Raw genomic sequence first — 22072 nt, 5'->3', positions numbered from 1 at the left:
GTGCTTCTTCCAGCCCAGCATTTCTCATGATGTACTCTGCATATAAGTTAAATAAGCAGGGTGACAATATACAGCCTTGACGTACTCCTTTTCCTATTTGGAACCAGTCTGTTGTTCCATGTCCAGTTCTAACTGTTTCTTCCTGACCTGCATATAGGTTTCTCAAGAGGCAGGTCAGGTGGTCTGGTATTCCCATCTCTTTCAGAATTTTCCACATTTTATTGTGATCCACACAGTCAAAGGCTTTGGCATAGTCAATAAAGCAGAAATAGATGTTTTTCTGGAACTCTCTTGCTTTTTCGATGATCCAGCGGATGTTGGCAATTTGATCTCTGATTCTTCTGCCTTTTCTAAAACCAGCTTGAATATCCTCATCCCTTATGATTATACAGTGGAAGTGAGAAATAGATTTAAGGGACTAGATCTGATAGATAGAGTGCCTGATGAACTATGGGTGGAGGTTCGTGACATTGTACAGGAGACAGGGATTAAAACCATCCCCATGGAAAAGAAATGCAAAAAAGCAAAATGGCTGTCTGAGGAGGCCTTACAAATAGCTGTGAAAAGAAGAGAAGCGAAAAGCAAAGGAGAAAAGGAAAGATATAAGCATCTAAATGCAGAGTTCCAAAGAATAGTAAGAAGAGATAAGAAAGCCTTCCTCGGCGATCAATGCAAAAAAATAGAGGAAAACAACAGAATGGGAAAGACTAGAGGTCTCTTCAAGAAAATTAGAGATACCAAGGGAACATTTCATGCAAAGATGGGCTCGATAAAGGACAGAAATGGTATGGACATAACAGAAGCAGAAGATATTAAGAAGAGGTGGCAGGAATACACAGAAGAACTGTACAAAAAAGATCTTCACGATCCAGATAATCACGATGGTGTGATCACTCACCTAGAGCCAGACATCCTGGAATGTGAAGTCAAGTGGGCCTTAGAAAGCATCACTATGAACAAAGCTAGTGGAGGTGATGGAATTCCAGTTGAGCTATTTCAAATCCTGAAAGATGATGCTGTGAAAGTGCTGCAGTCAATATGCCAGCAAATCTGGAAAACTCAGCAGTGGCCACAGGACTGGAAAAGGTCAGGTTTCATTCCAATCCCAAAGAAAGGCAATGCCAAAGAATGCTCAAACTACCGCACAATTACACTCATCTCACATGCTAGTAAAGTAATGCTCAAAATTCTCCAAGCCAGGCTTCAGCAATACGTGACACTCTTATTATGAATGGAATTTTTAAAAAAATCATTTATTTACTTATTTTTGGCTGTGCTGGGTCTTTGTTGCTTTGCACAGGCTTTCTCTGGTTTTGGTGAGTGAGGGCCACTCTTGGTTGCAGTGTGCGGGCTTCTCATTGCTGCGGCTTCACTTGTTGCAGAGCACAGGCTCTAGGCTCTCAGGCTTCAGCAGTTGTAGCATGCGGGCTAAGTAGTTGCAGCTTGTGGGCTCTAGAGCACTGGCCCAGTAGTTGGGGCTCACCAGCTTAGTTGCTCCACACATATGCGATCTTCCTGAACCAGGGATCCAAACTGTGTCCCCTGCATTGGCAGGCGGATTCTTATCCACTGCGCCACCAGAGAGGTCTTTATAAGTGGAATTTTTAAAAATTTCACTTTTCTGTTGTTTCCTGCTAGTACAGTGGAGCCAGTAAGCCTTTAGTGCCTGAATTTAAAACAATCTCCTTTACATACTACTGGGGGCCCTGGATCATACAGAAATACTGTTCTATGTGGTAGGAAGATGCTAAAGAATTTTTTATTCAATTTGCATCAAAAGAAGAACTATGGAAGTTAGATTAGGAAGTGATGGCAGTGGAGGCAAGGAGCCCACTGAACTATTTGGGGCTATAGAGTGCCTACTACATGGCATGTTCATGACCTCTTCATAGAATCTACTGTGATAGGTTTCAGTATCCCTGTTTTATAGACAGATGAGGAAACATTTAGAGAGGTCAGAAAAGGAATTTGAGGTCCCAGCATTATAATGTGGCATGGCTGGGATTTGAGCCTTGTTGTTGTTATTGGAGAAGGCAATGGCACCCTACTCCAGTACTCTTGCCTGGAAAATCCCATGGATGGAGGAGCCTGGTAGGCTGCAGTCCATGGGGTCGCTAAGAGTCGGACACGACTGAGCGACTTCACTTTCACTTTTCACTTTCATGCACTGGAGAAGGAAATGGCAACCCACTCCAGTGTTCTTGCCTGGAGAATCCCAGGGACAGGGGAGCCTGGTGGGCTACTGTCTACGGGGTCGCACAGAGTCGGACACAACTGAAGTGACTTAGCAGTAGCAGTTGTTGTTATTTAGGTGCTAAGTTGTGTCTGATTGTTTTGTGACCCCATGGAATGTAGCCCACCAGGCTTCCCTGTCTATGGGAATTCCCAGGCAAGAACACTGGAGTGGGTTTCTAGTTTCTTCTCTAGGGGACCTTCCCAACCCAGGGATTGAACCTACGTCTCCTGCATTGGCAGGCAGATTCTTTGCCACAGAGCCACCAGGGAAGCCCCTGGGATTTGAGCCTAGATCTGACCAACTCCAGGCACACCCACTTTCTCTAAGTGAAAGATGAACTTGGATTGAAGCCCAGGCAGTAGAGTTGGGTGTGCTTAGGCCAGTGGATCAGACAGTAAAGAATCTGCTTACAGTGCAGGAGACCTGGGTTTGATCCCTGGATTAGGAAGATCTCCTGGAGAAAGGAATGGCTACCCATTCCAGTATTCTTGCCTGGAGAATTCCATGGACAAAAGAGTCTGGCAGGCCACAGTCCATGGGGTGGAGAAGAGTCAGACACGACTCAGCGACTAACACACACACACAGACTGGAGAACACTTGCTGAAAGAGAATTGATACAACATGTTTCCCGGTGGTTAAGCATGTTCTTTCCTCCATTTACTCAGCTGGGATAGCGGTCATGGTAGCACTGGATTCCCTGGGCTGTGAGGGTCAGTGCAGTCATGTCTGTGATCACTTCGTTTGGTGTTTAGCACATGGTCAGTGCTCAGGAAATGGTTTCCTGGTTGGATGAGTTTCAGTTCAGTTCAGTCGCTCAGTCATGTCCGACTCTTTGTGACCCCATGAATCGCAGCATGCCAGGCCTCTCTGTCCATCACCAACTCCCAGAGTTCACTCAGACTCACGTCCATTGAGTCAGTGATGCCATCCAGCCATCTCATCCTCTTTCCTCCCCTTCTCCTCCTGCCCCCAATCCCTCCCAGCATCAGAGTCTTTTCCAATGAGTCAACTCTTCGCATGAGGTGGCCAAAGTACTGGAGTTTCAGCTGCAAAACAAGGAAGGAAAGTTGACGTCAGTAGAGGATGGCTGACACATACAGCTTTGGACTCATTGTGTCTTATGTACACATGAAGCAGGCTGGAAAAGTGAGTGGGCAGCTCCAAAGAGAGGTCTAGGCTGAGGATAGAATCTTGAAAACTTGTCTCTATCACTCTTCACACAAGGTAGACGAGGCTGAGGTGCTCATTATTTTAAAAATAGAAAAAGAATGCTTGAATGCATTTCTTTTAGCTCAAGTCTAGAACACTTATTAAGAGGTACTTTCTAGAGCTTTCAAAAGATTGTTTTTGCACAAATAAAAAACAGTTCTACAGCACACAACAAATTAACAACAAAGCAAAAAAACAAAAAACGAACAGCAAAAAATCCAATAGGTATACCCTGATAGGTGGTATAGGCTGAAAATTTAAAAAAGAAATAGGTAATGTATCTATGGATGGTGACTTCCTTAGTAGACAGTAAAGCATTTAGCCAGAATCCCTGCACTCTGGAGAAAGACATCAGGTAGCACAAGCTTTTCTTCCCCAGAATTGGGTTTTCTTTTCAAGAACTTAAAGGACTTTATATCCTTGAATTAGTACTGTTACATTTAATGGTTAACCTAGCTAGAAGACAGGTGTAGCAGGTTATTGGAGGGGAGGTGTAAACCAAAGTAGCACTAAGGTGCCCATTTTTCCTACCTTGGCATGAAGCTACTTTTTTGTGTAGTTCTCTTACTAAACACCAGATGGTACCACTCATCAGCATTTGACCGGCCCTTCAGCCATGACCCTGTTGTTGGGCATTAAAGAAAACTATAATTGTTGCTCAGTAAAACCAGAGAGAAGAGCTCCTGCCTTGACATGAATGATGTGGCACATGTTGATATACAGATGTTGGATATGGTCGTCAAGCTCCTGAGTTCCTGTTCTCTCTCTTCCCTCTCTCTTTTTTTTATTCTCAAGGATCCAAACAGATGGTAATATTCTTCGTTTATAGATTGGTAAAACAGGTTTTAGTTCTTTAAATAACTGGTTGTACTGGGATGTTCAAAATACTTTTATGTTTTTGCTTTTTTTTAAGAGGTTTTTTTTTTTTTTTTTTGGCTTCACTGGGTCTTCATTGCTGTGCAGGGGCTTTCTCTAGTTGTGGAGAGCAGGGGCTACTCTTCGTTGCAGTGTCCAGGCTTCTCATTGCAATGACTTCTCACATTGTCGAGCAAAGGCTCTAGGCACGCGGGCTTCAGTAGTTGTAGCAAATAGGCTCAGTAGTTGTGGCTCACCTGCTTGGTTGCTTCAAGGCATGTGGGATTTTCCCAGACCAGGGATGGAACCCACGACCCCTGCATTGGTAGGCAGATTCCTACCCACTGTACCACCAGAGAGGTCCCCAAAATGCTTCATTTTTAATAGCATATGAATCTGCGCACATCTAGGACACCCCTTTTGTGGTCGGTTGATTACTGGGTAAAATTGGGCTGCAGATTATTTAACCCAATGATTATTAGCTAGGCTGATGACAGAGAGGCACTGGGACTTGAGGCAGACACATGCAGAAGGACCTCGGGCTCCAGCAACCCATAAAGATCCCACTCAACAAAGCCGGTGCTGTGACTAGGTACTGTGGAGTATCATGCACTGGCTGTACCACAGAAGCGATCCTTGTACAGAAATGTTATTATGTGTGTGTGCTCACTCACTCAGTTGTGTCCGACTGTTTGTGGCCCCAGGGGCTGTAGCCCCGCCCCACTCTTCTGTCCGTGGGATTTTCCAGGCAAGAATACTGGAGTGGGTTGCCCTTTCCTTCTCCAGGGGATCTTCCTGACCCAGGGATTGAACCAGCATCTCCTGCCTTGGCAGGCTCACTGGGACACCTGGGAAGCCCTTGGAGGGGATATTAACCCTTTATAATGTGTGCAGCGGTTCTTTCCCCAGGTTGCCTTTGGTCTTGCAATTTTGCCTATGGTATTTTTACTGTATGGACATTTAATACTTCCATGTAGTCAAATTACTAAATCCTTTATCTCTCAGCCACAGGATTTTGTCATTCCCTTTTTACTTTAGGATTGCCAAAATATTCATCTCTGTTTTTTTTTCCCCTAGAACATTTACAGTTTTATTCTAGACATTTTTGTTCCATCTTGAATTTTTGTGTAAAAGGTGAGGTAGAAATCCAGCTTTATGTTTTTCCATTGCTCCATGTGGAGAAGTGAATCTGTATTTCTAAGGGCCCTAAGACACAATTGGGCTAAGAGTTAGACACAGAAAAGTTGGTGAGCAGTCTGATCTGCATGTTAGAGTGCTAAATTGTATGTGTCCGAATGCCAGATGTTTCTCTGACTGTAAAACCAACAGTAAGAGATTAAGGCTGATGAAGCTTACTGAGAAAGTGGAGGAATTGAGACTTGAACTTGGCCTTGAATGACACCTGTCTGGTTTCTTCATTTTTCTTGTTCATAACCTATGCCTTGGAAAATAATTAGTGAATATACTGTAGAAATTATGCTCTTTTTCATAGTGGACTCAGTGTTTGCTTTCTCTATGACAAGGTATTTCCACCGCTTTCTCTATTGATTTACAATTTAATAAACTTGACAAACTTTTATCCTAAAAACAGAGAAGCTCATCTAGATTGTTTTTAATAAAAATGCAAGCAGAAACAGTTTTTGCAGCATGCCTAGCACATAATTGATGCTCATTGTGTGTTGTTTACTTCCCTCTTTCTCCAAATCTTGCCCTTCTCTGACAGTCTATGAAGTTTGGGCTTTAAAATACATGCTATTTATAAAATATTCTTTCAGTTAAGGTTTCAGGTACTTGATACACTTTCAACAGCAAGAATTTGTTCTTGACTTGTTTTCATAAGTAGTATTCCCTAATCAGAGAAGGCAATGGCAACCCACTTCAGTACTCTTGCCTGGAAAATCCCATGGGCAGAGGAGCCTGGTAGGCTGCAGTCCATGGGGTCGCTAGGAGTCGGACACGACTGAGCGACTTCCCTTTCACTTTTCACTTTCATGCACTGGAGAAGGAAATGGCAACCCACTCCAGTGTTCTTGCCTGGAGAATCCCAGGGATGGGGGAGCATGGTGGGCTGCCGTCTCTGGGGTTGCACAGAGTCGGACACAACTGAAGCAACTTAGCAGCAGCAGCAGCAGTACTCCCTAATAGTAGCCTTTGAGTTTTTTGCAATCAAGGCATTTCAGGAATTTTCAGAACTAAATTTTCTTATTGCAGTAAGAACAAATTAAAGATACCAAAACAGGTTTTTTATTGTGAACTTGAATGAGAAAATTATGAGTTTGTATGATAGGAGCTGGTTCTTTCTTCTTTTTTAAAAGTAATTTTATTTGTTTTTTTTTGGTTGCATTGGATCCTTTGTTGTCTGCATGGGCTTTCTCTAGCTGTGGAGAGTGGGGGCTGCTCTCTGAGGCTGTGTGTGGGCTTCTCAGTGTGGGGTCTTCTTCTGTTGTGGAGCACAGAATCGAGGTGCACAGATGTCAGTGGTTGCAGGATGCAGGCTCAGTGGTCGTGGCTTGTGGGCCCTAGAGCATGCAGGCTCAGTGGTTGTGGTGCACGGGCCTGATTGCTCTGTGCCATGTGGAACCTTCCGGACCAGCGATCAAACCCGTGTCCCGGCCTTGGCAGGTGGATTCTTATCATCTGCACCACTAGGAAAGTCCATGTCTTCTTTCTCACTCTTATAAAACACTTGCCAATTTGGAGCTTGGTATTTTTGCTTTTACATCCAAGTGAAGTAATGGCATTGAGGGGTTGTGATCTGCTCAGGATTCATTTTGAGTTAGGACTCAGACTGTTGTGATTTGTGTTATATTTGTTATTTAGTCGCTAAGTTGTATTCGACTCTGTGACCGTGGAGTGTAGCCCCCCAGGCTCCTCTCTCCCTGGGATTTCTCAGGCAAGAATCCTGGATTGAGATGCCATTTCCTTCTTCAAGGAATCTTCCCAACACAGGGATCAAACCCACATCTCCTGCATTGGCAGTTGAATTCTTTGCCGCTGAGCCACCAGTGAAGCCCTTATGTTGTGTGTCACAGTACTAATTTAAGAAGTTAGAAAAAGGGCAACAAATTAAACAGAAAGAAAACAGAAAGAAGGAATTAATGCAGGTAAAATTGAACTTAATGAGGTAGAAAGGAAAAAAAAGTGAGCTAATAAATAAAATCTAGAAGCTAATTGATGAAGAAAAACGGAGAAGGCTCTAATATACAGCATGAAATATAGAGAGTTTCCCAATGGATATATTAAAACACATGTTAAATGACATATGCAGAAGGTTATTCATTGTGATATTGTTTTTAATAATAAAGGATTGGAAATAACCAGAGGGGTCTGGTTAAATAAATAATGGAACATCCTTATAATGGAAAACTGCTGCTGTGTAAAAAACTGTGCAATTGTAGAAAATTTGTACACATAAGGAAGTCCTTTATGTATATGTTTTTATAGAAAAATCTCCAAGACATATTGTTCAGTTTATTTAAAAAAAAAACAAGCAAGATATTTAGTAGTATGTATATTATGCTACCTGGGCTTCCCTGGTAGCTCAACTGGTAAAGAATCCGCCTGCAGTGCAGGAGACTCCAGTTTGATTCCTGGGTCTGGAAGATCCCCTGGAGAAGAGATAGGCTACCCACTCAAGTATTCTTGGGCTTCCCTGGTGGCTCAAACAGTAAAGAATCCACCCTCAATGTGGAAGACCTGGGTTCTATCCCTGGGTTGGGAAGATGCTCTGGAGGAGGGCATGGCAACCCACTCCAGTATTCTTGCCTGGAGAATCCCCAAGAACAGAGGAGCCTGGGGGGCTACAGCCCATGGGGTTGCAAAGAGTCGGATACAACTGAGTGACTAAGCACAGCACAGCATACTATGCTACCCAGTTGAGTAAATAAGGAAGAAATAAAGAAAATACATTGACCTGAATATTCATTAAAGCCATCTCTGGAAAGGCAAGCCAAAAACTAAGAGAAATGGTTACTTGGGAGGGATGTGAACTGAACAGATGGAGAGGAGGTGCTTTTCACTGTCGTTCTATGCTTTTTGGTTGAGCATTTTACCTATTTAAACAGTTAAATGGAATACATATGTCAAAGGCTCTTGTTTAACTGATTAAATGTTTTTGAGGAGTTATTTGGGGTAAGGAAGAATTCAGTTGGTTCTGTTTAATTCAACAATACTTAACTATTATGTACAAACATCGAGGCTTAGGGATAAAGAGAGAGTTATCACATTCTAGTTGCTGACAGGCAGATTTAAGCATAATACAACTATATACAACAAAAATCCAGAAGCAGTACAGTGAACAGGGCAGAGAGCATGCAAAGGTGGTATGTCTTGAACTGGGTGTGGAGGGACCTGTGGGACTGACAGCTGGCGATGGGGTAATGGTGGGCAAATAGGGATAAGGAGGACACTCTTTGGATGGAGAGTGGTACACGTGCAAAGTCCAGTAGGATGGAGAGTGTGTGGCTTAGTTTGCGCTCGGGACAGCACAGCCATTTTTGCATAGCTGGAATATAGGTAGTGTTCGTGTGAGCAGGGACTGCCTTGCCCTGGGATGCAGGCCTGTAGTCAGTCTTTTTTTTTTTTAATGAAAGATTGGAAACATATACAAAAGTAGACAGGATAGAACTACTGCAGGTGAGCTTCAGCAGGCACACTCATGGCAAATCTTGTTGCATCTATATCCTTGCACTCTACCCACCAGCTCCTCCATGTTTGGAGCCAGATTCCACATAATGTCATTTCTTCTGTAAATATTTCAGTGTGTAGCTGTAAAAAATCCTGACTGTTATTTTGTTTTCTTAACCAGTTGGCGTACAGATTTCCAGAAGATTCATAAATATTATAAATAGTTTATTTTTGGTAGTTTTGCTTGTTTGCTTAAGTCAGGATTCTAATAAGGTTTATAGATCGCAGTTAATTGATATATTTTTTTAAGTCTCTTAAATAGGTCCCCCCAGTCTTTTTCTTCTCCCTTGTGATTTACTTGTTGAAGAAATCAAGTTGTTTGTCTTATAGCATTTCCCACTGTTAAGAGTTTGCAGATTACATCCCCTGGTCTAGTTTTATGTGTTCGTCTGTTTGCATTTCCTGTAAATTGTTAATTGGATCCAGGGGTTTGACCAGATTCAGGTTCGTTTTTGTCTTAGTTTTCTTTTCTTGGCCATGCCACTATAGGTTTTGTGGGGTCTTAGTTCCCAGACCAGGGATGGAGCCCAGGCCCCCTGCAGAGGAAGTACACAGTCTTAACCATTGGATGACCTGGGAAATCTTTGTTTTGATTTGGCTTGGTTTTTTGTTTGTGTGTGTGTGTTTTTTTTTTTTTTTTTTTTACTTTATAGGAAGTATTGTGGCTTCTCATTAGGGACACATAATGTCTGGTTATCTCCTTTTTTCTGATTTTAGCAGCCCTTGTGGATCAGTGTTCCCATGTCAGTCATTCTGTAGAGTTAAAAGAATAAATTTATGAATACCCTCTGGTTACTATGACATCTGTATTCTTTCACTTCTCAGGTCTTGTAAATATCCTATGTAGTAAAGAATTTTTAAATGTAGTACATGTAAGAGTAATTGGTTTCCAGGTTCATCCACCTCATTAGAACTGATTCAAATGTATTCTTTTTAATGGCTGAGTAATACTCCATTGTGTATAGGTACCACAGCTTTCTTATCCATTCATCTGCTGATGGACATCTAGGTTGCTTCCATGTCCTGGCTATTATAAACAGTGCTGCGATGAACATTGGGGTACAGGTGTCTCTTTAGCCTATTATACAGAGTGAAGTAAGCCAGAAAGAAAAACACCAATCCAGTATACTAACGCATATATATGGACTTTAGAAAGATGGTAATGACAATCCTGTATGCGAGACAGCAAAAGAGACACTGATGTATAGAACAGTCTTTTGGACTCTCTGGGAGAGGTGGGGGGATGATTTGGGAGAATTGCAGTAAAACATGTATAATATCATTTAAGAAACAAATCGCCAGTCCAGGTTCAATGCAGGATACAGAACGCTTGGGGCTGGTGCACTGGGATGACCCAGAGGGATGGTATGGGGAGGGAGGTGGGAGGGGGCTTCAGGATGGGGAACACGTGTACACCCATGGTGGATGCATGTTGATGTATGGTAAAACCAATACAATGTTGTAAAGTAAAAAAAAGAGTAATTGGTTTCAAGTGACCTTTCAAAGCTGTTATCAAATAATTATAAAAGGGTTTCTTGAATTAAAAACAAGTTCATCTTTCATTTTAATGGATTTTCACAAGCTTGATTATTTGTGTTTTATACTTTATCAGGTTGTTCTTCCGATGTGTTAAAAGTAAAGCTGAGGGGAAGCAGTGGTGTGGAAATATCCCATGGCAGGTAGGAATTATTCACCTGTTTTCAGATCTGACTGTGTAAAGATGTTTAACCTGTGGGATCACCTTAAAAGACCCTAAAGTCCATTGTAAACTGATTGGTCTTCATCGTACTTTCTCTGAAAGACAGTTCTCTTCTTTCAGCAAGGTAGACCCTGTTGGGACTCTTAATTCAAAGGACTATGGATCTTTTTTTTTTTTACTTTTAATTTTATATTGGAATATAACCAGTTAACAAACAATGTTGTGGTAGTTGTAGGTGAACAGCGAAGGGACTCAGTCATACATAAACATCTGTCCATTCTATAGTTAATAATAGTAGTGTTAATCGCACAGTTGTGTCCGATTCTTCTCGACCCCATGGACTATATAGCCTGCTAGGCTCCTCTGTCCATGGAATTTTCCATGCAAGAATATTGGAGTGGGTATCCATTCCCTTCTCCAGGGGATCTTCCCCACCCAGGGATCGAACCCAGGTCTCCTGCATTGCAGGCAGATTCTTTACCATCTGAACCACCAGGGAAGCCCATTCTATAGTTAACATTCTCCTATTTAGGGAAAAAATTTAAATTTACTTGACTAACATCAGGATTTTTTTTTTAATATTTATTTATTTGGCTACTCTTATCTTAGTTGTAGCATATAGGATCTTTAGTTATGACATGTGGGATCTGTTCACTGACCAGAGATTGAACCCAGACCCCCTGCATTGGGAGCATGAAGGCTTAGCCACCAGACCACCAGGGAAGTCCCAACATGTTTTTATAGACTGATATCTAGTTGATGTTTGTATAAACTGGGTGTAATTCATAAGCTTCTGGAATGTAAGAACTAGGAGAGACCCTGCAGATGTCTACTACATGAGGAACTAGACTGAGGGAGGTCTTGAGACTTGTAGAGGGATAGCTTGGACGCAAGGCCCTAGATTTGCTCTGTGCAACCATCCTAAAGCCAAAATCAGAGCTGTTTAGGTTTGGGGAAAAGTTCATCTTGAGAGAGTCGTTTTCATGAAAAATACACATTGTGGCTATTGCTATTATTAAAAGTTTGACCTGGACACTGCTTTTCCTTGAGACCTATAAAAGCAGTGATCATGGACAGAGAAGGAACCAAGCATTGAAAGTACTGTTAAAAAATGAATACTTAAGTACTGTTAAGAAATTAAAAAAATAGAAACGAGTTTGGCAGTCCTTTCTAGAGCAAGAAATGATCCCAGGAACATTTAGAAAAACTGGACTGCTTTTACTGTGTTTCCATTTCCTCTAAAGAAAGGCCTTCTAGGTGTGAAGGTTGCATTCATATTTTATATTAAGATTAGATTATTTCCTTTGTCTTTTAGGATCCTAATTCTAAAGAACATTCTGGAGCCAGTAAGTCTCAGCTTGCCTCTGAGCCATCTCATTATCCTTCCAGCCACCAGAGAAACCCGTTCAAGGTACTTGATAAGAATCAAGAACCATCCGTCTGGAAACAGTTCATCAAAGGTGAAGATGAGGAAAAGACAGCTGATAAGAAGCAAAGAGAAAAGGGAGATCCACTCCTGGATCAAAAGAAGGAACAGAAGCCAGAATCTAAGTGTTGGATGGAGAAGGAGCTCTCATCTGGCCTGGGAGTAAAGAAAAAACAATCTGCAGTTCAAGACAAGCAGCAAAGGGAGAAGACAGAGTTTCAGTGTGAAGCAAAGGAGATAGAAGGGATGCACAAAAGAAACCTTCTGGAGATGAAATCCAAACAGGTCCATGGAAATGTGCTCAGAGAACCATCTGCGTTTCAGGTGAAGTCAGATAGTGAGAGTCATTCTGTCCAGAAAGAATCAGAACCTCCGACAGAAGAGGAAACTAAGCCTTTGCCTCGAATTGTTCACAGTCAACACTCAATAAGCCAGCCCCTGAAAGAGGAGCACCTCAACAAGGAGCACCCTAAGAGCTGGGAGGCTAGAGAAACAAAGACAGGGAATGACCCAAGCACACAGACCCTCCAAAAGAGTCTGCTCCAGGGCCATTTTCAGGCTCAGTCGGAGACCCGGGACATGCCTGCTCCAAAGGAACCAGCTGCTCAGCCTGCACCACTGGCCACGGGGCATCCCGCAGGAGAGGGGCGAGACGCTGGCACAAGCAGTGGTGACAGTGAGGACGATGACATTGTTTTTGTTTCGTCTAAGCCAAGGAGCCCCTTACTCTTTGACTTGCCTCCAGACACACAGGAGAAGAAGAACCTTGAACTCCCTGGTCAGAGTGTGCAAAGAAAAGTGTCTTCAGCCCCGGGTGTTTCCAAGAAGGGAGAACCTTCAGACCCAGCAGCCCAACGTGTGTTCCTCACAACACAACTGCAACAAAGGAAGGTAACTACTACCTGTGTGTCTATAAGGTCGGAGCATCGCTTCTGTGGGCAGGTAGGGTCCGCCACGAGCAAGTGAGATGTATCAGTGTAAGGAAGGTCTCACAGGTGGATGTTTAGTTTCTGCCTTTTGCTGTGCTTATATGTTCAGGATTGGTAAATCAGCTGGGTTTAGAAAGAAGAAAGGCTCTGGTTTTCACACATACGGCTAAAAGACTAATGTCACAGTTTTAGCTTTCTGGGCTGCTTTAATCTGAAACTACCTCTGACACCTCGAGAGGAGCGAGTGACCCATTTTATAGGATCTGTTTTCCAGAGCACACTGGCATCGGTGAACATCCAGGCTCTTCCAGACAAGGGTCAGAAGTTGTTCAAGCAAATTCAGGAGCTGGAGGAAGCGCTCAGTGCCCTGGCCCTCTCCCCAGAGCAAGGTAAAAGGGGTTCTGCCCCTGAACTTGGGGTTTGCATGAACTTCACAAGATATTCAAGAGCCATTTCGATGAAGAAGAGGTTGGGGGACTTCCTTCGCTGCCCAGTGGTTAGGACTTCACCTTCCAATGCAGGGGGTGCAGCTTCAGTCCCTGATAGGGGAGACGAGATCCCAGATGCCACGTGGCCCCACACCCCCAAAAAAACCCAAAACCTAAAAAGAGGAGCAATGTAACAAATTCAGTAAATACTTAAATTAAAAAAAAAATGTGAGGACCACTTCCTGACATTAAAAGAATAGGTTGATGCATTCACCTGCCCATCTCGTCTGTTTCAGAGCTTCCTTTTAAGTTGCATCTGTGATTGATAAAAATTTCCTCCTATTTCCTGTGGACTCAAGTCTTTTCCCATTGTTTAAGAAGCGGTTTAAATTCTATACTCTCTAGGAAGGCTTCCCCTGCTCATGGTGATCCCACCCTCTTGACCTCACCTCGCTCATAGAATTCCTTCACTTTCCTGAAGTGTAATCTGTTCTTCCCTGTGTTTTGAGCAGACACTAAGGAGAAGAGTAACACTCAAGAACCTCAGCAGAGTAACTTCACCAAAGAGACCACTGACCCTCCCCACTTGGTGCCTCCCAAACCCCTGCAGGGTCAGGATCTCTGGCCTCTGGGTTCTCGAGGACTGAAGGCTGCCCACCAGGAAGCTGCCGGAGGGTCTGGCCAGTGCTGTGGAGGTGAGATCCGAGGGCCTGGCCCTGGGGGGAATAGCTACACCTACAAGTGAAGTGCGGCCTCATAGCTGCCTCTGTGTCCCTGAGAAGGGAGAAACCGTTCTGTGGTGGGTAATAAAGCTGGTGGTGCGCAGCTGAGTTTTTGCACAGTGTAATTTAGATCTTCTTGAGAGCAGAGACTGTGTCTGCCCTGTTCATTGACCTTGTTCATGGCCCTTAATCAACCAGCTTGGTGGCCGGCATGTGGGAGTCATCTACTAAATGTTTGTGAGTGAAAACTCAAACTCACATCGTGAGGAGGAAGGCAAACCAGGGGATATGTTTGTAGTCCTGTGTGTGTGTGTGTGTGTGTGTGTGCGTGCGTGTGCGCAGAGGCAGAGTAGGGGAGTATGTGACCATGACCAATAAACCCACAGAGAGCAGCACCACCCTATTTAAATGAGCGTTTCCATCCTGAACTCTACAGACAGCAATGAATTCTGAAGCAGCTGCAGGAGAAGGATCCCCACGAGAGCCTCAGCTATGTAATATGATCGTATGGTTTACTGACCAGGACACAGGAACTTGGGTGGGCTGACAGTGATGAGAAAAGCAAAAGCCAGTTTTCTCCTGAGAACTGCTCAGGATGTGGAAAGGAAAGGAGAGAAAAAAGAAAACCGGAGGGAGGGGAGAAAAGTTGAAAAGCAGTAGTCAGAAGAGGGTAAGGGATAGACAGGGTGCCATGTGACACAAGGATCCCTCTAAAAGGGCACAGAGAAAATGTACTTATATAGGTAAAATAGATAAGCAGCAAGAATCTACTGTATAGCACTGGGATATCTTATAATAACCTATCATGGAAAAGAATATATATAAAAAATACATATAATGAGTCACTTTGCTGTACATTTAAAACTAACCCAGTGTTGTGAATTAACTACTTCCACTGAAACAAAAAAGAAAACATATTTAGTCCAGTGGCATGCTTAAGCTATGCTTCAGACTGAAGAAACCTGCTGCATGACAGCATCATTCAGTCATCACCATGGTGATGGAGTTGCCTAGAGAAATTAAGGTGGATTATTAAGGTAAGAAGTTATGTAATATATTTAGGAAAGAATCCCATTAAAATAGATTTTCATTTAAAAACATTTTCACGTTTAATTGGATAATTAATTTTTATTCATTTAGAAATCTCTTATTTGGGTACTTCATCCCTAAATTTGCAACCAGCTAAGGTGCTTGTATTTATTACTTAACCTCAGTAGAAGTTCTCTGTGTATTAATAGAATGAGTGGTCTCCAGCACTGAAGTATTCCTGGTGCAGAGCAGGCATCTTGGGATGTGCATATTTGGGGCTCTCTCTCTGCCTGAAGTTTGACAACTTGTAGTTTGGTCTCTTCTATTGCTGGCTTTTCTTCTTGGAATCCAGCCCCAGGGGTCTTTTTTTCCAAAAATTCTGATGGTATTGTTTTCTCTGCCACCTCTTCAAAGCTGAAAAAAAATAAAAAATATTGTAGATTATCTTATATTTTAATTATACTTTCTATTACTTTGTCCTTTATTAGACTTTATTAGAGCACTTGTTAATGTGAACTTTAAAAGACATACAGAGAATGAGGCTAAAGGAGCCTGAGTGGCTGGGAGAATCTGGAGGCAAGACTTTTTAGCCCATACAGATCCATCATCTGGCAAATAAGGAATTGCCTTTTTGCAGCTCTGGTCAGGACGTAATACTCACAACCTTGATTTGCGTGCAGGCGCTGTGAGCCAGAATGGCCTTCACGCAGTGTGGAAGATCACAAGTGAAGCCATTGATGAGCTGCATCGATCTCTTGAGTCTTGTCCTGGGGAGACCGCCATGGCAGAGGATCCAGCTGGGCTGAAGGTGAGCTGGGAAGGCCCGCAGGCCAGAGTATCCTGGATAATGCCCTAGCGCCCATGAGGAGGGGGCCCAACCATTGGGAAAGTGCCTACCGGAGTGCCATTCTTCGTTGTTTTTCTTTAAATAGTCCTTTTTGGTTTCTTTTTTAATGTACTATTTAAAAGTTTTATTTATGTGTTTTTAGTTTTGGTTCGGAGAAGGCAATGGCACCCCACTCCAGTACTCTTGCCTGGAAAATCCCATGGATGGAGGAGCCTGGTAGGCTGCAGTCCATGGGGTCACTAAGAGTCAGAGACGACTGAGCGACTTCACTTTCACTTTTCACTTTCCTGCATTGGAGAAGGAAATGGCAACCCACTCCAGTGTTCTTGCCTGGAGAATCCCAGGGATGGAGGAGCCTGGTGGGCTGCCGTCTATGGGGGCGCACAGAGTCAGACACGACTGAAGTGACTTAGCAACAGCAGCAGCAGCTGTTTTGGTTGCTCTGGGTCTTTGTTGCTGCACATGAGCTTTCTCTGGTTGCATGCGGCAAGGGTGTGCCACTCTTCCTTGAGGTGCACAGGCTTCTCATTGAGGTGGCTTCTGTCGTGGAGAATGGGCTCCAGGGTGTGGGCTTCAGGAGTTGTGGTGCTGGGGTTAGTTGCTCCACGGCACGTGGAATCTTCCTGGACCAGGGATGGAAACTGTGTCCACTGCGTTGGCAAGTGAGTTCTTTTCCACTTTGTCACCAGGGACGTCCCAGAGAGCTATTCTGACATATCTTTTCTACAAATCACACTCAAGTGGTTTCCCTTATGGTGTTTTCTTTTTTTCTGTTTAGCAGTTAAAATAAAAAACACTTTTTTTTTCTTTAACATCATTACGTTATATGTCTGTAGCAGTAACAGATGCATTTATCATTTATTGAGCTTCAATAGGCGCCACAGGGATGCAGAGGAATTGCTGCTTTTAATGAACTAGTTGGAGTGAAAATGCATGTACAATCAATGTAAGATGATTAGACAATCATTGTAAGACAGAAAACGTGCATTGTCACATACTGTGAAGTGTATGCAAAGTACAAAGGCATTTGAAACAAAGGAGAAGTTTTTCTACGTCAGCAGTATTATTTGTACCTTAAAGAAACTGCAAGCCTTTAGATAGGGTAGAAACCAAACACTCCAGTGAGAGGGAGTGGTGGTCGGAGGGAAGATAAGATATTGATATTAACAAGTGATGATCAGGTAACAGCAGCCCCTGAGCTCGGAGCAGCAGGTGGTGTAACTTAGCACAAAGAGTCTCTTGCTGTGGAGCCTAGCATTGGTGGAGGAATTTAGACTAGGATAGCATAAGAGAGGAGAAGGCAATGGCACCCCACTCCAGGACTCTTGCCTGGAAAATCCCATGGGCAGAGGAGCCTGGTAGGCTACAGTCCATGGGGTCGAGAAGAGTCGGACACAACTGAGTGACCTCACTTTCACTTTTCACTTTCATGCCTTGGAGAAGGAAATGGCAACCCACTCCAGTGTTCTTGCCTGGAGAATCCTAGGGATGGGGAAGCCTGGTGGGCTGCCGTCTCTGGGGTCGCACAGAGTCGGACATGACTGAAGCGACTTAGCAGCAGCAGCACCAGCAGCATAAGAGGGAGCTTCCCTAGTAGCTCAGCTGGTAAAGAATCCACCTGCAATGCTGGAGACCCCAGTTTGATTCCTGGGTCAGAAAATTCCCCTGAAGAAGGGATAGGCTAACCACTCCAGTATTCTTGGGCTTCCCTGGTGGCTCAGATGGTAAAGAATCTGCCAGCAATGTGGGAGATCTGGGTTCGATCCCTGGATTGGGACGGTCCCCTGGAGGAGGGCATAACAACCCACTCCAGTATTCTTGCCTGAAGAATCCCCATGGACAGTGGAGCCTGGCGGGCTACAGTCCATGGAGTTGCAAAGAGTTGGACATGACTAAGCATAGCACAGCTTAAGAGATGTTATGGAATCACTGTAGAAATTTGAGCAAGGATGTTTTAAGAAAGTTACTTATGTCACAGAATTCCAGATAAACTGGATGAAGGGAAGACTAGCAGGGAGGCCCCCAGTTAAAGGGCCATCAGTTTATGACTAGCACTGCAGACTGAGACATTGCCCGCAGAGAGGAGAATCACGTTGCAGAGATAACGAGGAAGAGCCAGCAGGATGGCTGGTGGAAGTAGGGTGATTACTCAGAGATCTTGACTTGGGCTGATGAAGCAGACAAAGCAGCGGTCACTTGAGAGGAACAGAGGCAGCCGTTGATAGACAGGCTGGGCAGTCGGCATGAATGAAACCTGTCCTGGGCAGGCCAGGACATGTGGCCCTCAGTGAGAGAGTGGAGTCCAGGACTTCAAGGTGAAAGGAGCGGCTTATCTGACAACCAGAAGTTTGGGAGGGTCACTTACAGAAAATAAACGAGTGGAGGAGGGAGTCCATGTGGCCAGGCTCCAGCATAGCCTCTCATCAGAAATCGGTACCTAACTTTCGGTTATTACCTTTGTCAGATCTCTTTGCTGCCACACCAGAAGCAGGCATTAGCCTGGCTGCTATGGCGGGAAAGCCAGAAGCCACGAGGAGGAATTTTGGGTGAGTCTCGCATTAGGATAAGAGCCCACAGATACATTGCTTTGTTCAATCCTCTCAACAACTGTTGTGGGTAGCTACTCTAACACCCTGTTTGACAGATGAGGAAACTGTAGTGTGGGAAGCTTAAGCCACATGCTCCGGAGTACACAGCCATAGGATCAGTCAGGAAACTTTAAGCCGTGCGCTCCAGAGTACACAGCCATAAGATCGGTCAGGAAGCTTAAGCTGTACGCTCCAGAGTACACAGCCATAGCATCAGTCAGGCAGCGTAAGCTGTACGCTCCAGAGTACACAGCCATAGCATCAGTCAGGCAGCGTAAGCTGTACACTCCAGAGTACACAGCCATAACATCAATCAGGAAGATTAAGTTACGTGCTCCAGAGTACACTGCCATAGGATCAGTCAGGTCTTGGCTGCAGGCAGTAGAGACTTGACTCTGGCTGATGAAGCAGAGGGAGGGTTTATTCTCTGGTGGTCCACGGAATCTTTGGAAAATGTGCAGGGCCAAGCTTGGAGGCCAGACTTCTAGGAGCAATGGCCAGAGTCAAGTTACCAATGGAATGTCCTGTGAGAATGATACGGCTGCTCCGTGCCTCGGAGCAGTAGAGGAAAGCACCACTCCCCAGGGCCACACACTGCTGTCTCCAGCCCTTCCTGTTGAGAGGGCTTCACGGGGACCCTCATCTTCTGAAGTTGCTGACATCTGAAACAAAGTCTGCTGTGAGTGTAAGTCTCTGTAGAGCCTGGTCTTGCTGCTGGTGCCTTAGCTACAGAGGAGGCAGGAAGCAAGTTTTCCAGGCTCTGCTTTGGAGCCTCATCACACTAAAAATTTCCAAGGTGTTCAACTTCCAGAAAACGTGACAGAGGTCCGCTACGGCTAGTAAGTGGCTGTGTCTTGGTCCCCAAGCTCACCTCCTGGTTGGATGATTTGTAGAATGCACAGCATATAGTCATATGTTGCTGTTCAGTCGCTAAGTCATGTCCAACTCTCTGTGACCTCCATGGACTGCAGCTCTCCAGGCTTCCCTGTTCCTCGCCATCTCCCAGAGTTTGCCCAAACTCATGTCCATTGAGTTGATGGTGCCATCCAACCATCTCATCCTCTGTCGCCCCCCACCGTCAATCTTTCCCAGCATCATATTCATGGGTGGAATTTATTGCAGTCAAATAAACTGAATAATAATTTAGTTATTTTGATTTGATATAAATCAAAATCAGCGAGGGAAAAAGGCACATGGGGCACAGTCTAGGGGAAACCGGGTTCAAGTCCTGTCCCAGTGGAGTCACTCTGTGTACTTAATCTCCCAGCAGCAATGTATGAAAACACAGGTAAAACGTTGCCAACCACGGAAGCTTGTTAGAGACTTGGCACCCAGGATTTTTACGGCGGGATAAAAACCCACATAGGCAGCTTCAGGCTGGCAGGTACTGAAATTCTAGATTCCCAGAGGGAAAGCAGGCATTCAGTATAAACTGTACTGTGGGTCCAAGCAGTTAAGGTGCAGTGAGCCACTCTTCCCAGTCTGGGAAGGGGGGCACCCCTCCTGAAATGAGTTCCAAGTGCTAGCCGAGAGCCAGCCTTGTAAGCTGGCCTTTCAGAGGAGAGTAGTCAGCTGCTGTGGTAACTCTTCTGCACAGTGGCCGAGCCAGAACTTGAACCAGAGTCCATGTTATGACATTTTACTTCTGCTTATGTCAGAATGCATATTTAATCCGTTAAAAAGAAGATAATACCACTTTGTAGGGTGTAAATGGTAAATTGGATAAGCTCAGCAACTAGCACGATGATGGTACCCAAGAAATGCTAATTTATGACCTTCACTGATGAATTCAAGTTAAGGGGATGGTGAGGACTGTCTTAAGTTAACTCTAACTCCAGAATTGCAGTAGTAAATTGGGTAGTAGGATATATCTACTGGGACCTTTTTGCTTTTGCATGGTAATAAATAAGGCAACTAGGCAACATCTGGAACTTTCCCTGGTGGCTCAGATGGTAAAGAATCTGCCTGCAATGTAGGAGACCTGAGTTTGATCCCTGGGTCAGGAAGATCCCCTGGAGAAGGGAATGACAACCCATTCCAGTATTCTTGCCTGGAGAATTCTATGGACTTCGGAACCTGGTGGGCTACAGTCAATGGGGTCGCAAAGAGTCGGACACGACTGAGAGACTAGCGTACACACAGGCAACATCATCAAACTGAGAGAGATACCAATGAATGTACTGGATAAGTGACAATAAAACACAGAGACTCAAATAAGATCTAAATAATAAGTTTTAAATTTTACAGAGGTCATAATAAATGTCTGTGACCTAGATCGCAAAATAAATGGCAACGGTTAGTGTTCATTTTAAAAAGACAAAGACTTCATTAGAGGAGGCAAAGCACAGCGACTGGAGTGGTGCTGACAGCAGGGGGACCAGGCTGATGTCTACCCCGGACCGCATCTCTTGAAGTTGAACTGATTCCTTGCCCAAAGTAATTACCTCTCTTATTTTTGTTTTCATTTTCCAGCGGATGATATGGGGTTAGGAAAAACCCTGACAATGATTGCACTCATTCTGACCCAAAAGAAAAGCAAAGAAAAGGACGAAACCACGGCTTTGACTTGGCTTTCCAAAAATGGTATTCCCGAGTGTCTTGCTTGCCTGCTGCTTCCTAAGTCACGTGTGGGTGGAAGGCAGTGGGGAGTGGAAGTTTTTCAGCCATGAAAGGATGCCTTTGGTCATATTTAATTTTTTGGAAAACTGTTACTTTCCTATAGTATCATTTCTGACACTGAATATGCTAACTAGAAGTGATCATTTTTTTCCTTTAAATATAAGATTAGCTTGACCTGTGATTAGAAACAGTTTTATGGTGGCAGCTAAAAGTCTAAAAATGTTAGTTTAAACCTAATGATTGTTTTTGTTAATGTTGAGAACATAACTACAGGGTAGACCCAAATAATTAAAATATTATTTTCTGAAGGAAGATCTGTAACAAATTCAGACTTCAGCCACCATAGTAGACAGTTTTCCATGTTTCTGAAATTCCAGAAATTTCCATATTCTAGAGAGTTTTTCTTATTTCTATCTCTGCTTTTAAAATGTAATAACTGTATAAGTACTTTAAAGGTCCTGTATATTACATAGAGATGACACCACATGTAAACTGCATGTACACAAGTACATTTCTCAGTTGGTTAGATAGTCAAAGGATCTGGCCGTCTGCTCTCAGGGCCTCCACTGACCACTGTTGCAGCTGGGTCCTCTGTCCCTGTGTGGAGCAGCAGCCTGTGTGCACTGCAGATGCACAGGGGCACGGGCACAAACACGCCATCACCATCTGGTTCTGAAGTCATGTTTGCTTATCCTAGAGGATTCGGTACTTACTCTTCAGTATGAATGTAATTAAGGTATGCTTTTCAAAGGAAGGTAATAATACTGCCCTCTAATGAATCAACGAAGAGTTAGGAAA

General features: G+C 43.9%; 1 protein-coding gene across 2 annotated transcripts in view; it reads left to right on the top strand.

Annotated features, from left to right (window-relative positions):
- TTF2 (transcription termination factor 2) overlaps positions 1-22072 on the top strand; it is a 53673-nt gene that overhangs the window by 5766 nt on the left and 25835 nt on the right. For both annotated transcript variants that reach the window (XM_027535773.1, XM_027535775.1), the window contains exons 4-10: positions 10600-10666; positions 12002-13003; positions 13316-13430; positions 13982-14164; positions 15901-16028; positions 18532-18613; positions 21128-21238. In XM_027535773.1, coding sequence (XP_027391574.1) covers positions 10600-10666; positions 12002-13003; positions 13316-13430; positions 13982-14164; positions 15901-16028; positions 18532-18613; positions 21128-21238 — 1688 coding nt within the window. The remainder of the gene's footprint in view (positions 1-10599; positions 10667-12001; positions 13004-13315; positions 13431-13981; positions 14165-15900; positions 16029-18531; positions 18614-21127; positions 21239-22072) is intronic.

This window comes from Bos indicus x Bos taurus, chromosome 3, assembly GCF_003369695.1.
Source record: "Bos indicus x Bos taurus breed Angus x Brahman F1 hybrid chromosome 3, Bos_hybrid_MaternalHap_v2.0, whole genome shotgun sequence".
NCBI lineage: Eukaryota > Metazoa > Chordata > Mammalia > Artiodactyla > Bovidae > Bos > Bos indicus x Bos taurus.
The sequence above is the reverse complement of the archived record's forward strand: the minus strand, read 5'-3'. Positions and strand labels throughout refer to the sequence as shown.